The 17,920-nt window shown below is 45.0% G+C and overlaps 1 protein-coding gene across 10 annotated transcripts; it reads right to left on the bottom strand.

The window, feature by feature from the left end:
* Positions 1-4,758: 4,758 nt before the first annotated feature.
* Positions 4,759-17,499, bottom strand: Klhl33 (kelch like family member 33). Of its 10 annotated transcripts, none has more exons than XR_010043404.1 (6): positions 16,752-17,499; positions 14,288-15,212; positions 14,008-14,175; positions 11,048-13,913; positions 8,377-8,599; positions 4,759-5,817 (listed from the first exon to the last, which is right to left on the bottom strand). XR_010043404.1 is itself a non-coding variant. In XM_063236943.1 (5 exons), exons 1-5 carry the CDS (start codon positions 17,497-17,499, stop codon positions 11,810-11,812), a joined length of 2,067 nt encoding a protein of 688 aa, XP_063093013.1. In that variant the 3' UTR covers positions 10,526-11,809. The 10 variants fall into 10 exon arrangements, 3 of the variants coding, with proteins under 3 accessions (XP_063093013.1, XP_023422715.1, XP_023422716.1); XR_010043405.1 differs by lacking the exons at positions 4,759-5,817; positions 8,377-8,599 and adding an exon at positions 10,526-10,661 and having other exon boundaries at positions 11,048-11,147; positions 11,579-13,913; XR_010043403.1 differs by having other exon boundaries at positions 4,759-8,599.
* Positions 17,500-17,920: the final 421 nt, after the last annotated feature.

Below are 17,920 nucleotides of genomic sequence, written 5' to 3'. Positions count from 1 at the left end.
CCCTTGTGAAGGGATTAGTGGCCTCATAAGGACAGCATTGGTTATCTAGCTCTCTTTCTGCCTCTGCTTGAGAGCATGCAGTAAGTTAGCCATCTGAACCTAGAAGAGAGCACTCACCAAAACCAGACCACACCGGTATCCTGATCTCAGGCTTACAGCCTCCAGGGTTGTGAGAAATAAATTTGTTGTGTAAGGTACTTATCAATGGTAATTTGTTCAGCAACCTTCTTTGAAAAGAAATATTTTATGCTTCTTTTCTCAGCCTGAAAAACGATTCATAAATAGTAACCCAACACACAATTTTAATCTAGACAGGGTATCTGTATGTAATCCAAGTTGCTAAACATTCACTGTATAGCCCAGGGTGGCTTCCAACTTGTGGTGATCCTGTTCCCTCAGCCTCCTGAGTGTTAGGCCTAGAGGCTTGCATCACTATGCCCAGCTGGTTTTTTCTTTCCTAAATTTAATTATCTCAGAGCACATCTCTTTTCCTACATTTAATAAATGTAAAATCTCACTACCTTTTGTGCTTGTTTTGTCCAAATTTTTCTTTAGGACAAGAAGAAGCTAGAAAGCACCTCTAGAAGGAGTCCTCAGTACCCCCAAAACCTGGCAACAAAGGTATTTGCGTTTCATACTTTCACTGTATACATATAAATTCAGAATTTGTCCTCCTCCACTCTGATTTAGCAAAGGTCTATTAAGCACCTATCAAGAGGAGAGGATAATACTAACAACTGAAAAATATGTAAAACAGGCCTTTTTCTCAAAGATTTATGGTCTACAGATACCTGTAGAAGCCACAAAGCTCAATACAGATCAGGAAAAGTGCTGTATTAGATTGAGGAACCAAGGGCAGGTCATGTAGGTAGGGAGAAGACCTAAACAACTTCCTGGAGGAGATGAACTCTGAACAGGGAAGGGCAAGTCTGTGATAAGCAACTAAGAGAGGATTGATCAATGGGGAGTGGAAAGGCCATTAGTCTCATGTGCTTTTTTTTCTCATTTTTGAACAACTTCTTTTAAATTTGCCATATATGTGTATAGTTAATGTAACAACTATAGAGCATCATGGAACTGACAGTACATGGACAAGCACTTGCTCAATAACCATGGCAACCTGGACCTTCCTAGGCCCTTTGAAAGCAGCAGCTTACAAGAACATCTGATCAGGGTTTTTTGCATCTGATTCCTCGACTCAAAACAACACTGTATTTGATTTCTGCTCTGTTGACTTTTCCATTTTATTTCTTCATCTTCCTTCAGGAACATTCTTCACTGACTGATGATCTCCCTTGTAATTTTGGTATATATAAAGGAAGCCATAAAGCCCACTTGTCTTCTCTTTTGAGAGGTGGAATCTGATGCCTGATTTCTTGAATCCAAGCTGTACTGGTGACTTAGTTGACTAAACAGTACGTACAAAGCAGAAGTCTTGAGCCCTCCACATAAGCCCACCTACCAACTGAAGCTCTCTGTGACACATCAATCAGTGACACATAGAACACAAGAAGCATGGGATATGCTGCTGGCAAACCTTTTGGTTTCATTGATTATAAACCCCCCAGGTGCAGCAGGCATGACTCAAGTTTGCACCACTGATCCAGTGGAGTCCTGCTTCAAATTTGGGAAGCAATACCCCTTAGGTGAGCCATTGTCACCAATAGTTAGAAAATGTTAGGTAAAAAATTCCAGAAATAAGAAATTAATGAGTTTTAAATAATTTTTATCATATTGTTGCAATTTTTTTGAAACTTGGTCTTGCTATTAGGTCAAGCTAGACTTGAATTCGCTATGTAGCACAGGCTGGCCTTGGATATTCAGCAGTCTTCCTGCCTCAGTGTCCCAAGTGCTAGACTACAGCCACATACTACCACAGCCGGCTATAATTGTTTTATTTCATTATTAGTTGCTGTTAATCTCTTACTGTTTCTACTAGATATGAAATTTTATCATAAGTATGTACTATATAGAGAGGAAAAACCTGTATAAATAAAATTGGATAATGTCCCAGACTTGAGGCAACCACTAGGGATCCTGGAATGTATATCCCATAACAAGAGAGTATGATGATATTCAAATGCTTGTTTTAGGAGCACTTGGTGGCATGTGCCTGTAATTCCAGCAGTTGAGGCAGGAATATCATGGGGAGTTCAAGCCCAGCCTGAACCACCCAGAGATCTTGTCTCAAAAAAATAATTAATCAGCAGCCATATCCTCCCCTGAAATAAATGCAGTGAGGTTACGCTTTCCTACTCAGTTCACAGGACCACAATTAGGATTCCCAAATCCAAGGAAACATTGAGGTGCAGTGAAAGTTTCACCATGGTTTCCCTCGGGTAGCAAGGCTTTGTAATCAGGGAGATAGTGCATAAGATAATTAACAAATTGAGTGTATTATCCATACATACACTCCCGTACTTCTGTCTTTTGCATAAGAATTTAACAATCAACTTTGCTGCCATCCTGGGATTTACTTGAAAAGGATCAGTCCTTGCTGTCTGAATCCCAGCCATTTGGTAACTTCAGCACATGCTCCTTGAATATTAACAAGTATGTGTTCCAACAAAGTATATAAAATGTTAGAGGCTGGCCAGGCATGGTGGTGTATGCCAGTAAACCCATCTCCCTGGGAGTCTGGCCAGGAGCATCATAAATTCAAAGCCAACCTGGGCAATTTACTGACTTAGCCAGACTCTGTCTCAAAATTTAAAAAAGGGCTGGGGTATAGCTGGGGTGAGAAAGCCTCGGGTCCAGTTTCCTAGTACAGGAATATGAATGCTTCTGTTGGCAAACACTTCAGTTAGCAAAGTGTTCAGCAAGCTTTTGCTTCCATTCAGAAACTCCACTGCAGGGGACGAGTATGATCACAAACGTCTTCTCCACACAAGCAGAAATGCAATCATCTTCCCCAAAACCATACATCAAAATAAGTTCATAAATGGAGGTGCCATTGTATCACCAAAACCAAACAAAAACCAAATAAATCAGAAGCTATTTGGCTGACAGTCGAATTTGTTCCTTTCCCTCTCCCCCTTCCTCCTTTTCTTCTCTCTTTTCCTCCTTCCTGCTCCTCCATCTTTTCTTTTGAGAGAGGCTCTCCCGATGCTGCTCAGGCAGGCTTTAAACTTCAGACACAAACACTCTTTCCTCAGCATCCTCCTCAGTGCTAGGACCACAGTCATGCACCACACCACACAACAGAAGTATTCTTATTATTTATGTTTCTTTGATGCTAGAGATTGAACTCAGGACCCTATACATGCTATGCACACTTTACCACTAAGCTACACTCCTAATCTGGGTGGAAGTACTCTAGATATGTACCCACAATAAAAATTAGCTACTAAATTTACTTTGGTCACACACTTTAGCCAACCTTGTTACCAGGGATGAGCCTCTGAGTTTCTCTTACTTGTTTGTTTATTTATTTTCTGGCATTAGAGATTGAACTCAGGACTCTTTCACTGAGCTACATCTCCAACTCTTTATTTCTAATTTAGAGACAGGTCTCACTAAGTTGCTAAGTTGCCTAGCCTCAACTCAGACTTGTGATCCTCATGTGTCGGCTTCCCAGAGTGCTGGGATTACAGGCATGTAATGCCATCACAATTACTTTCCCCACTTTTTTATTTTACATTTTATTTAGTTTACTTATTTTTTTGCAACCAGGAATCGAATTCAGGACCTTGCGTTTGTCAGGCAGGCATTTGTGCTATTGAGCTATATCCCCAGCTCCCCCAAGTTTTTTAAAACAGAATCTTCTATGGAGCCACAGCTGGCTTTAAGCTCATTATGGAAACCTGGTTGTTCTCAAACTCACAGCAATCCTCCTGCATCAGCCCCCTAAGTGCTGGAATCTCCAGTGGGTGCCGCCAAACCTCGTCTCACAGCTGGCTCTTGCTTTCCCCTTAGACTCAGTTTGGAAGCAGCTGTGAGTGCATTGTGTATGCAGTGAGGGGTCTTCACTGTTCCTTTAGCTTTTGCCAAATCCACGAAGAGAAAAAATAAACCCATCTGGCCTAAAGAGGAGAGACTAGAACATGTATTGTAATTCAATAATGTCTTAGTACTACCTATTGAGAGATCCTAGGTGAGGAGCTCAACGGCCTAGAGGGCCTGAACAAAGTCCTAACCATCCCACTTGCAGCTTGCTAGCACCTTTCAGCACTGGACACAACGAAGCATTTGCACTTTGCTGTCTACTCATCTATTTCTCATTGCACAGTTGGCCCAAGTAATGCACGATGGCTTGGCCAAGTTCAGCCAGCTGAGACAGAGCTGGGACTCCTGGCCCAGCCTCATGAATGGCTGCAATTGCATCTGTTCCCTGTGCTGTTTCTTCAGCATCCTTGTCTGCCGATGGACAGTGTGTGACGCAGTGCTGCCCTGGAGAGCTTTTACATGAACACGGTGAAGGAGGTTGTCAGCAGAGGATCGACTTACCTCAAAACAATATTACTAAAAGCAGGACTCTTGATCTCACATGAAATTTGAGTGTGACTTTTAAGTGGATAGGGCATTGGCAAGTTAATTTTGCACCTTAAAATAATAGATTTGGGGAAACATTTTAAAGCCTTGGTGGGATAATAAAAGAAAACACAAAATTCAAATCTTAAAACAAATTTTTATCATTTATATATAATTTTATTTTATTTTAAAGGGGATAAAAATAAAACAATAAAATGGAACAAAACGAAACAATGAGAACAATACTGGATTTCAAAAACAAAACAAGGAAATCCTCCATAGTTGCTATTTGTATATGTTTTATTTAGTTTTAAAGGGAATAAAACAGAGCAATAAAACATCAAAACAGCGATAAGGCGGTAGGAAATCTACAGTAGTTACTATACTGCATGTTGTTGTCCTTTAAATAGATGCTCCGCTTTAGGCTTGCAAAATCAATCAAACAATTGTTATCCTCTAAATAGATGCTCAGACTACCAGCTTTAGGCTTGCAAAGTAAATCAAACTATATAAGCTTTAAGTTCTTATTAATTTCAGTTGCTATCATCTCATCCTATGTTTCTCTGAATCAGCTGGCTGCTTGAAGGGGATAGGCTCTTCTTGTCTCCTGGTCTACATGCCAGCTGCCTCTCAAGAGGGCACAGCTTGGCTTCTTGGTTCTTCTCCCAGCCACGACTGTCGCTGGCTCACAGGAGGATGTGGCTGCCACTGGCTCACAGTACGGCACAGATTGGCTTCTTGTTTCTGCTCTTGATCCACAACTGCCGCTGGCTCCATAGAATTTTAACTGGTTTCAAAATAGTCTTTTTCTGGGCTTTATCTGTATAAGTTAACTGATTAACTTCACGTATCTTTCACTCTCCATTTTTGGACCTTTGTAAGTATAGTGGCTTCTCTTTTTTTAAATTTTTTTTAGTTTTAGTTTTTTGTGCTCAAGGGACAAAATCCAAACTTTTCAGGGGTCTGAGGCAGAGAATTAAAAGTTTGAGGCCAGCCATTTTTTCAGTGCTTCACGGATATGAGGAAAATACTCTACCCCTGAAGTATATTCTCAGTGCACACCCTAGTAATTACATTTATGACATCAGACAATTTTTCCTTTACCAGGATAATCAGGGGAGATCTGGAATTCTTGGCCACCATCTTGGAATAATCTGAGATGTGGGTAGGAAAGTATAGTATATACTAAAACAAGATTGTTGAACTGTACACCATGGAGTGCAAAGCTCTTGTGTTTAAATCCTCCTCTGCTGTTGATTGACAGTGTGACCAAAGGTGCAAAAGAAATTAGGTTAGGACTGGGAGTGTAGCTTAGCGGTAAGTACATGGTTAGCATCTGTAAAATCCCTAGGGGAAAGTGAGAAAGAAAGGCAGAGTGAGACAGAGACAGAGAGTGAAGAGTAATCTCGTAAATCTTGAATATGATCAGGACTGGTTCTTGATTCTTTTTAATTCAGATAATGCTGATGGCAAAGAGGTCAGATACAACCCTCTGTTTGAGAATTCTCATCTGTTGTAACATTCTTATAATAATGCCTAACTCAACATACTCTAGTAAATGAAACAAGTCCCAGCCTGGCATGGTGGTGCACACCTGTAATCCTAGCACTCCCATGCTGAGGCAGGAGAATCACCATGAATTCGAGGCCAGCCTCGAATAGTGAGTTCAAATCTGTACTACAAAACAAAACCCTGTCTCAAATAACCAAAGATATAAAAATAAATAAATAAGAATAGATCCTTGCTCCATCTTAGCTGTTTTGGCGCTCACAGCTAGTTTGCAGTGCACATTTGGATGGTAGATTGCTCTAAACCAAGTCTCTAAGCCTCCAGTGCTGGTTGTTACTCTCCTCCCTTACCCCCATCTATAGAGTCTAAGTGTGAATTTCATGATTAGAGCTGGACACTCAGTGAATATGTATCTACGCCAGAGAAGGCTAAGTACAGGTGGGGGCAGAACCACAGATGTTTATTCCAAACTGTTCAAGAGGTTGAGGCAGAGAATTGAAAGCTTGAGGGAAGCCTGGACCTCTTAATGATATGCTAACTTGTTTTGAAATTACAATGATGGCTGGGGGTGTAACTCAGTGGTATGCCACTTTCCTAAGATACAGAAAGTCCTGGAATTAATGCCCAGTGTCAGACACACACACACACACACACACACACACATTCCTCATTTTAAAAAGAGGATCTCTAAAACCCTCTTAACAGTTTAACATTTCCACACTGAGACTTCGGATAACTTGTTTAAGTTCTCTAAGCTTCAGGTTTCTCATCTGCAAAGTGAGAGTATAATGGTATGCTCAGGATGAATCAGAGGACAAATAGTTTCTTTGTGATCTTGAGTGACACTGATTTGGTCAACTGTTTCTTTTTGTTCATCTTGGTTTTTTGATACAGGGCCTTCCTACGTGGTTCAGGTTGGCCTTGAACTCCCTACATAGCCCACCCTGGGTGAGAACTCCTGGTAATTCTCTTGACTCAGCCTCCCAAGGGTTTGGGTTACACACATGTGGCAGCTGTTTCTGATGTTAAGTAAGCGCTGCCTACTTTTTAAAATACATAAATAAGAGAATGGATATAAAGTGCTTAGCATCCTGCCTGCACATAGAAAGCAGGTAAACACAGTTAGGTAGAATCTAAAACAAATGGTTTTTTTTCTCTGTAGTAACAGCTGGATCTACACACTGAAGTGCAGACTAAATGAGCTGGTGATCAGTCAAGCTGGTAGAAAGCCAAAGAACATTCAGTAATGTGATGTATCCAGGCACCGGCATTTAGGCTGAGCACAGGTCTTCCTCATGATTACCGAAGCAGCAATTCAGGGAGGATTTCTTCCCATTATTCTAATACCAAGCATAGAATATGATACTCTGAATTATCTATAATAATAAAAGAATGAGCATCTTATCTTTCAGAGGAAAATAATATAATCACAAATTATATGTATGTATGTATGTGTATATGTATGTAATTTGTTAGTGATCTTACCAGGAGCTATAACGAATTTATATCTTTTCACCACGATTCCTAAGGGTTACCAAGATTTAGAATATACTCAGTATCCTAAAAGAGTAATTAAACTGTGCTATTTATATCCCTCCCCTGTGATGTTTCTCCCCAGCTTCTTAAATGTTAGTGTCAGATATGTCACCTACTCTCAGCAAGGCTTGCAGGGCTGGGGATGTAGTTCAGTGGTAGCAAGCTTGCCGAGCATTTATTTGTGAGGCTCTGAATATAATCCACTCCACTGAACAAAAAGGAGCATCAACAAGTAGATTATTATGAAACTGTGTTTTTGCAGCACTTAGGAGGCTAAGGCAAGATCATGGGCTGAAGCCCAGCTGGGGCTTTACAGGAAGGCCTTGTCTGAAAACACAGCAAACCAGGTGGCCGTGATGTTGTACGCCTACACTGCCAATACTTGAGAGGCTAAGGCCAAAGGAGTGCAGTGAGTTCAAGGCCAGCCTGGGCTACATAGAGAGCTCAAAGGTAGGGTGAGCTACACAGTGAGAGCCTGTCTCAGACACAAAATGGAAAAAGACCTGCTGTCGGGCAGAGAGTACGTGTGGAAGAGGTGGTGGCTGCGTTCTCCCCTGTGAGGATACTGGCGCATGCCTCGCTCTGGCCAGAGGGATGAGACTGGCTTCTTAGGACATGCAGGTGGGAAAGACTCTGAGGACCCTGGTTGCCTGCTCCCTAGCCCCAAGGCTGGATGGTCCAGTGTGGAGGCATGGAGGGGTCTGGGCATCACTAGCAAGTGAGTTTGGACCATAGACGAATTGCCACCAGACTCCTGTTCAACCTGCTGGTGCCCATCTGCATCATGTTCCTCAAAAAATGAATGGATGTGCATCACAGTTTCCCCAACATGAGCCTGACCCTGGTACAGGGGATGGTCACCTGGCTGGGCTTGTACATCTGCTAGAAGCTGGATATATTTGCTCCTCAATTCTGCCATCTTCAAAGCTTTCCAGTGGCTCTGAGCTTCTGCGGCTTCATGGTCTTCACCAGCCTGTCTCACTGAAAAGCTATTTTAAAGAATTCAGCTTGGGGACTGGAGATTTAGCTCAGCAGCATAAGTATCCGCCTTGCAAGCAGGTGGTCGTGAATTGGATCCCTGGTACTGGAAAGAAAAAAAAAAAAAGAAGAAGAAGAAAAATTCAGCTTGTGCATCAGTCTATTGTCTGATGAGTATGTGTGGTTTTCTGTTTCTATTTTAAGCATTCTTTGATTTCCAGTTTACAAAAGCAACTTTTACTGTGCTAAGGATAGAGTGCCTCACTTCTACTACACAACCTTGGATATGTTTTGTGTCTAAGAAGCTTCCTCTGGATATGTTTAAGATAACATACAATTATTTTCCAAAAGCCCGAGGAAAATATTCAAAGTGAGGATCATCTGATGTCATCACAGCGAGACTAAGAACTGAATCATTCAGTGCCACATCCAAATTCTTAACTGTAAATAAAACTTGAGGGCAGTGTGGAGGATTATAATAAATGAGTGATGTTTGTAGGGATGCCATGAGAAGATCGGAGGAAGTTGGATAAGAGTATGCATATAAAAATGAATAAAATGCATACTGCTAAAATCTAGAGTGTGGTGGTATTTCCCTGAAGATAATCATCAATGAAAAAGAAAATTCTTGAGAACAGATGTACCAAATGACCGAGGCCGTCTACAGGGACAAACCCAACTGTGCTTTGGAAGAAAACATGTTGTTCTTTGGTTACCATATAATTGGACTCATTTTTTACCCTATGTTAAATGACTTAAGTCTCATCTGTTAAAAATAAAAAGAACCTTGTTAAAAAAAAAGAAAGACAGAGATGGGATGAGGGAGAGGCCTTGCTCTTTATTGTCCAAATTGTGTACTTGTCTCTTGGTTACATTGTGCAAGAAGGGTTTGAGTTAAATGGTCTCCAAGAGCTCTCCAACCCATACTTTTGATGTGGTACTAGGGCTTGAACCCTGAGTTTTTTCACTCAATTTTATTATCAGCACATTCATTTATAGCTTTAATACTTTAAAAAAATTTGACTTTCAAATTAAAATGGTTCAACTCAAAGTGTCCCTTTTCAATAGTGGAGTTGACCTATGCAAAACATTTTTCCTTGCTTTGAAAAAAATTAAATAGTACTTTTAGTATAAAGAGATTTTAAAATGCACTTTAAACTTGCCAACTTATACCAATCATAAAATAGGTTCTTTCCTCTCCTTTCTTCAACCATTCAAATCAGGGGAGACTACTGCAAACTAAGGACCCCACAGGCTCCCATGTGAATAATTACAGGTCAAGGGTAACACGGATCCAGGGTAGTGCAGGAGCTGGGGTGCTTCAGCTGTGCCGTGAGGTAGCAGAGGCAGCAGAACTTCACAGCAAATGCACAGGAGATGGGAGCCTAGGTAAAGCTGTCTCATCTGATTACTGTTTTTCAAGGAAAAAATAAAATAAGAGATAAATCCAAAATAAGAGTTTTAAAAAAAAACCTAGACTTTGGTCCTGTTGGGCTCAAACTTGCCATCCTCCTGCCTCAAAAACTGCTGGGATTTACAGGCATACATTTTCATTACTGCTCCATGGTTCTATTAATCTTTCTATGTAGTTATTTACTCTTCTGTTCAGACATTGTTGTTGCTACAACCTGGAGCAAACCTTTAAGTCCTTGGCAGTGTGCTCCCTCTGGGACAGGGTGCACTCCCTAGTGCCACACCCTTGGATGAGAGAAGAGAAAGGCCACCTAGGGAGTGTCCTCCCTCTGGTGCTAGGGGAGGAGACATTTCTAAGGGAAGAGAGGGTTTCAAGCCTCTCAGTTCCTGTGAAAAGATGAGGGAGAAAAAGAATGGCTGTAGACTGTTAGCCTAATAGTAGGGAATGTTATTTTAAATGCTAAATTCTTTTTTTTTTTTTGTCTTTTTCTTTTTTTTATAGGTACCAGGGATTGAACTCATGACTGCCTGCTTGCAAGGCAGACACTTATGTCGCTGAGCTAAATCCCCAGCTCCTTGAATGCTAAATTCTATAGTACAGAAACTCAGATAAGAATGATTTCATCATTGATCAATTTTTATTTAAGCCTATCCTTACACACAAATCACAAAGAAATGTTCACAAAATTTCCAATTCTTACAACTTTTCATCTTCTTCAGTCTTCTTTCTTCTCTTCTTCTCTGTGTCTCTCTCTCTGTAGTGGTGATGCAGTTGAGACAGGGTCTCACTATGTAGTTCAGGCTGGCCTTAAACTTACTCTGCAGCACGGGCTTGCCTCAAACTCACGATAATCCTCTGCCTCAGTCTCCTGAATGTTAGTATTACGGGTGTGTCCCACCGTGCTGGATTCACCCTCTGTTATAAATCCTACTTATCCTTTCTCATTTTCAACTATAGTCCTTGTTTATCCTAAACAGAAGTATAGGAAAAAACCTTCCTAAAATAATGCATCCTTAAGTAAACATATGTCATGTACTTTGGGGGCAAGGGAGGCTCCGTCATTACCCTTCTGACTATGGAAAACTTAATAAATAGTGATAATAGAAAACTGGGTTACAAATTGGGTATAGTGATACACACCTGTAATCCCAGCACTTAGAAGGCTGAGACAGGAGGATTGCTGCAAGTTCAATGGCAACCTAGGCTACATAGTGAGTCCAGGACACCCTGGGTTATGTGTCTGAAAAAGACAAAGAAACAAAAAACAAAACAAAAACAAAAAAAGAAAATTGGCTTACAAAAAGAATGCTTGGCCTTTTGTTGCCTGGGATGGTGGCAGGGAGGGGGCAGAAAAGGAAAATCAGAGAGGAAAGATGTAGCAGAACCCTGGAGTGAGGTGTACATGTTTAAGAGAAAGCCACTGTCTTCGGAAAAGGTTCCCGAGAAGACTTTGTATGCTGGTGATAGCAGCAGAATTCTCTCAAGAATCTCTAGAATGCTGGCTTCTCCTTCTGTGAAGAAATAGGGCACCATGCCCCAGTCATTCTAGCTAAGAAACATTCCTCCTTTAACTGGTGGGGTATGTGTGTGTGTGTGTATGCTGAAGATCAAGCCCAGAACCTTACAAATGCTAGACAAGCACTCTACCACTGAGCTGCAACCTTCCCTAACCTGGTGCAGGTGTACTTCCAGGCAGCCTTGAAGGTTTCAGTTCAAACGACTTCTACTTGGGGTGCCTTCTCTGATGGAAGCTGTACTGGTAGAGTCCATTCCTTCATCCTCTCGGTTTTCATAGGAATCTCATGCTTTAAGTTCACCACAACACTTGGAGGCGTTCATGAAGCTGTTTTCTGACAGGAGCTCTCAGACCTATGTGTCCTTGTGCCTCATACAGTGCCCGGCTCATACTAAGCAAGAAAGCAGTACAGAAGTGAAAAACACTCATGAGGAATAAAACACTCATAAGGAGGAAAAGAATAGAGGAGGAGGGAGAGAAATGTAGGACCCAACCTTCCCTGGGGGTAAAAAAAAAAGGACAAAAAGACCCAACTTTCCCTGGACAAGAAAAACAAAAAAGCGTTAAAAACAAAACAGAAAAGGGATTGATGGAAAACAGCTCGTCCAAGCCTTGTCCACCTTTTGCTCTTCTCTTAGCCACTTCTTGTGTCTTGGGACCTCACACCACGACTGCTCTCCACAATCCAGTTCACCCACAGGGAAGGAAAGCCGGGTATCTGCTTTCTTCCACCCCTGCCAGACTCTGCTCATTCTTCTTCCACCTTGGGCGCCTCCCTCCATGGCCTCTGCCCTGCTCATCCCTCATACAGTGTTCCCCCTTAATTTCCTGAAAGCCAGTTATGCATCTGAGTTCCCTTTGCTGTGATGGGAACTTCTGCCTCAGATGGAAAGCAAAATGCTGTCAGGGGCAGCCTATGGGGTCTGGGCTGAGAAATGCTAGGCGGTACTAGCAAAATTACCTGTGCAAAAACACTGCCAAGAGGGGTTAGTTACGGCAGGGATGGGAGAGCAAAAAGGAAGACACGCGAGGAAAGAAATTGCTGAACAATTCCTCCCTCATTCCTCAAACTCATGGATGGCCTTCCCACAATTCTCTCTTTCTTTCCTTTTCTCTCTCCCTCCTCTCTCACTCTCTCTCTCTCTATCTCTCTCTCTGTCTCTCTCTCTCTTTCAGGTTTGAAGAACCCCAGGCCTTGAATATTAGAGGAAAGAGCTCTACCACTGAGTTACAACCTCAGTCTCTTTTCATTTTATTTCAAGACAAGGTCTCACTAAATTGCACAAAATAGTCTCAAATTTGTGATTCTATCTCAGCCTCTGGAGTGGCTGAGATTTTAAGCATGTGCCACCATGGATCAGAATACTTCTGGCTTGTATTTTTCTCTTTGATCCATGGATTAGAATAATTTTCCAACTGTCCTCTCAGGACCCCTAAGCTTTCAGGACCTACTAAAGCTTCTGTGTGTGTGTGTGTGTGTGTGTGTGTGTGTGTGTGTGTGTGTGTGTCTCGGACTCTAGGTGATCCTCCTGCCTCAGCCTCTTCTATTAACCCTACTATTCATCTGCCCACTGAGCATCGTGGCCCTCACCTGTGATCTCAGCATTTTGGAGGCTGAAACAAGAGGCAGTGAGGTGGAAGTCAGCTTGGGCTACAGAGTTCAAGACCAGCCTGAACTACATAAGACTGTCTCAAAAACCCAAACAAACAAGCAAACAAAGAATCCCAAATATTTAGCTGCCTCTCTTTCCCCAAAGGTCTTCCCCCAGGAGTTCTGGAATCACTTTCCCTCCATGGATAGCATACCTTTAAAAAGCAGTTTATGAGCTGTCTAGCACTATGTAAAAATATTGCAAATAGTAATCATTCTTTCATAATCCCTGTCTATTTTTCATGATATGTCATATCCCTTCCTATCCCATGCACCGCTACTCCCATCACCCAGCGGGTTTGGTTTGCTGCAGAGCGGGTGCCAAAGCTGTGTGCTGCACCGTAGGCAGTGTCAGGATGCAGGCAGGCATCTCAGCCCGAGGCCTTGGTAAAGTTCCCAGGCACAACCATCGGCCCAGGCCAGGAGAGTAGGCGTGGATAAGGTGGGAGAGGGCGTATGTGCGGTGGCTGTAGCCCCCCAACACCAGTAACTCCCCCTGCAGCACAGCACCTGCAGCGCATACGTGGGGGGATGGCAGGGGTACTAACTGAGTCCAGCTATCAGTCCTTGGTTCATAGGCCTCAAAGCTTAACAGGTCCCCCATCTCACCTAGCCCACCTGCTACATACAACCGCCTGCCCAGAGCAGCCATGATATGGCCAGCCCGAGGTATCCCCATTGGACTTAAAAGTGTTCCTGGCTTCTCAAGTTTGGGGTCATAATGCAGTAATGAGGTCAGATACTGGCCAGCTCCATTGTGGCCACCACTCAGGTACAATCGGCCTTCCAAGATGGCAGCTGCATGGGCAAAGCATGGGGCCGGAAGTGGAGGTGCTGACCTAAGGCGGAACAGGGTACAAGATCAGGCAACTGGCATTTTCAACTCTCTATTGCAAGTGTAGTTTTTCCCCAAATGCAGCCTTTCTCACTTACCTCCAGATGTTGAGCTCAGGATTGTAGGTCTCCACAGAGTTAAGGGCAACACCATTATATAGTCCACCAAGGGCATAAAGCTGTCCATCCAATGCCACCAGAGGGAACAAACTCCGAGCCTGGCACAAAGGTGCCATCTCTTCCCAGTCTTCTTGACTGGGGTCCCACCTAGAACACAGCGACATGAGAGATGGGAAGAGTGATCCTGGGATCCTGTGGTTGTCTGGGTCATGCCCACCTTGAGACCTACTATACTCTGCCCATCCCGAAAGTCTCATACCTGAGAGTTGAAGCCAGAGTGTTGGACTGGCTGTAGAAGTCCTGTCCCCCACACACATAGAGTTCACTTCCTGCCAGGCTTGCAGCCCCATGCCGGAAGCGCCCTGGGGCAGGCAGGGCAGGCAGCATTCCCCACTCCACAGTTCGTACCAGTCCCATGCCGCAGTGGAAGGCCCTGGCCCACCACACTTTTTGAGAAGGCTGTCTTCGGGCCATGTCAGGTCTGAGCTCGTCCCCACCAATCACCACCAGTGCCTGGTCAGGCTTTCTCCACCTCTCTTGACCTGGAACCTCAGCCTCCACCATCAAGTGGTGCAGCATGTCTGGGGGCAGGAATGAGGGAAGCCCAGCTGCCCGCACTTTTCTCAGCTCTCTGGTAGACATACGGCCAAAGCGGACACATCGCAGCAGGGCCTTGGCTTCAGACTCCTGTGTCTCAGGGTTGGCAGCCAGCCAACGCCGTGCAGCTGCAAAGGCCTCAAACTCCTCCTGCACATGAAGCTCATCGCTATCCAGGAGCTCTGCCAGGCAGGCAGCTGGGAAGGAAGGGAAAGCAGGGCACAAAGCCACCGCAGGCAGATGGCTGAGGAGGTAGTGACGAGCGTTACTCCAGAGCCTCTCCAACCCGGGGGTTTCAGCCATGGGGAATAAGGCCAGGCAACGGGCAGGGCTGAGGCCTTGCACCAAGGCCTTCTGACATAGATTCAGGCAGGAAGAACTTTGGTATTGCAGAGCAGCCTGGGCAGCTCTCAGAAGTCCTGGCCACCTTGCCCACACTACTCCAGAGTAAGCAAAAGAGACGAGGAGTCGCAGGTCATGGGAAGACATAGTGCGCAGAGATACCTCTGTTCCTTGGGATTCCCTCATGCCACTCAGGAGCATGGCCCCAAAGAACTCACTGCCGCAGGCCAGGGCTGCTCGATGCACTGTAGGAGACAGGAAGCAGAGGAAGACACATAGTGTGGCAAGGCTGCCACGCAATCCCAACTCTGGGCCAAGCACCCAAGGGCACAGCCAAACCATGGTGTGCAGTAAAAACCCATGGGGTATTTGTGGAATGCAGCTTCCAGGAGCCCGCCCTGATTCCTGATCCACTAGGAACTTTTAAACTAACATTTTGAAGTACCCGGAATGATTCTCATGTTAGTGGCCTGAATATGCTTTAGTTTTTGAGTTCAGGTCAGTTACACTGATTAGTTTGTTGTTGTGTCCTTGCTTTGTCTCACTATGTAATCCAGGCTAGCATTGAACTCACTGAGATTCTCCTGCCTCTGGCTCCCGGGTGCTAGAATTATAGGCATGAACCACCATACCTAGCTGAAAAAAAGTCTTAATGGATCAAATTGAGAAGATGCTACAGACAGCATTTATGAAAAAGCATCACAAAATGAACTGGAAAAAGCAATATGCAATTTATGTAGCCTCTACATACTGTGTACACAATAAAATCTTTCATTTATAATTGTAAAAGCCACTGCCATTAGTCAGGCAGTTAGATTTTACTAGAAAAGGAGTACCACTCAGTAATGACTATAACTCTACAAGGTATGGTGGCACACACTTGCAACCCCAATTATTTGGAAGACAAGAAGGAGGATTCCAAGTTTGAAGCCAGTCTGGGGAATGTAATGAGAACTTGCCTCAATAAAAGTAAGTAAATAAAAAGGGCCGGGGATATAGCTCAGTGCTCCCTTGGTTTAGTCCACAGCCATTTCCAGTGCGATAAATGAATAAGTGAACAAGTTAACAGGGGTATGGATTTGGCTCAGTGGAAGGGAGACTGCTTACTGAGTTCTTACCCATGAACACCTCCAAGTTTAATGTTTGTTATCTGAACCTAAAGACAGCATTATCCACCTAACTAACGTTCATTGAGAAATAAGTGAGGCGCATGTAAAAATTTCTGGCTCCTTTGGTAGAATCTGAATAAAAATTATTCAACTGTAATTTTCCTGGTGATGTCCACTTAACTTTGCTTGGGAGCATTAAGATTCTGGTAAAACAGTAGCAGACCTAGCTTGTTAGGTCAGAACCCACAGTCTATTATAGGATCCATTACACGGGGGTGAAAGGTGAAAGGCACTGTGAGTTTTCCATCTGTTTCTAAGCCTTCCGGTGTACTGAATAGAAGATGCCAGGGGCTTTTGGTCAATCTGCTTGAGTCAGTCACTTTCTGCTTGTTCTGGTTCCATTAACGGTGCCCTTAGCGCCAGACAACTGGCTGGAAATCCCTTGATTCTATGTTGGAAAAAACCCAGAGCCCACAGGATCACTTTAAACCTCTGCAGCCACGGAAAAAAAAAAAAAAAAAAGAAAACAGCTCAACTGCGCCTGCGCAGCTCCGGGTGGGCGGGGCCGGGCTCCCAAAGCCACAACTCTGGTGGCGATCCGAGCACCTGCTGTCTGCACACACCGTTTGGGTAGCGTTTGTGCTTAGGCTCGTGTAACACCTCGTAGACCCTCACCCCGCAGCCGAAAGCCGTCTGCCTCCAGCTCCAGATCACAGCCGACGCCCTCTCGGTAGAGGCGCTCGATGCCGCGCAGGTTTTCCCGCAGCTCCTCCGCTGGGCTGGGCGCCGCTTCCTCCTCCGCGGTGTTTCCGGGACCCTCACGTCTCCGCCGGGCTGCGGCCTCCACCCGGGGCGCGCCCAGGGCCTCGGCCGCAGCCAGCACATCCCCCCGCGCGGCGGGGCCCAGCACCCCCTGGTAGGCGAAGGTCAGCACGGCCTCCCACCCTCCCGGGGCCACATCCAGGCGGAGTCCGCCCCGCGAGCCCCCGCCGGCCAGCAGCCTGCCTCGGAAGAGGCTGCTGACTGCCGCCAAGATGACCCGATGCACCCCGTAAACCCGCCCCGCGACTGACACCTCTTCGTCCAGTAGCAGCCCCTGCTCCCATAGCCGCTGCGCTTCGGCGAAGAACTGACTCGGGTGCTCCTCGCTGCGCAGCCCCTCAGCGACAGAGTCTGCATCGTTCTCATCCCTTTCCTCCTCTTCCTCTCGTGGGGAAACTGCAGAGGCAAGGTTTCCTGGGACCCGGGGTCTGAGGCCAGGCTGTTCCGGAGGAAAGGAAAGGCAACCAGAATCCTCCTCGGGGGAGGCGCCCCAGGAGGGGGTTCTTCGGGCAGGCACGGGAAGTCCGAGGCCGTCCTTCTGCGTGGGACAGGAGACACACTCCCGGTTAGAGCCTTGAGGTGCGGCCTCGCAGACACTCATGGCCCAGGTTCGCTGGATTGCTGCAGGTGAGCAGGCAAGAGAGAAGTGTCTTAGCTGTGCCCCGGAAGGTCAGAGGACCGTGTCTCCAGATCTTGGAACTGCCAGTCCTTCCCTCTGCAACTTCCAACCTCCTACCCCCACCCCAAAGTCACCTCCCCAGACTGGAGTCGTGGGCCATACAGTGCCAGCTATGGCATTCACTGGGCCCAGCAAAGCATGCAAGAGGTGTGTGTGGAGAGAGAGACTGTACCCTAGGGCCAGACCCCCCCCCCCCATCTGGCCCCCATTTTTTGAGTGCCCCTCAGGAAACAGCAGCCACCTGCCGGCTCTCACTTGAGTGTTCCCTCGGCTTGGGATTGTAGTGTGCAGACCAAATTCACCCGTTCCCAGTCGGTGACCCTACCTGGCTAATTATAGCTGG

Source organism: Cavia porcellus, unplaced genomic scaffold, assembly GCF_034190915.1.
Source record: "Cavia porcellus strain 051 isolate PalLab524CR breed Dunkin Hartley unplaced genomic scaffold, mCavPor4.1 scaffold_26, whole genome shotgun sequence".
In the NCBI taxonomy this organism is placed as follows: Eukaryota; Metazoa; Chordata; class Mammalia; order Rodentia; family Caviidae; genus Cavia; species Cavia porcellus.
The sequence above is the reverse complement of the archived record's forward strand: the minus strand, read 5'-3'. Positions and strand labels throughout refer to the sequence as shown.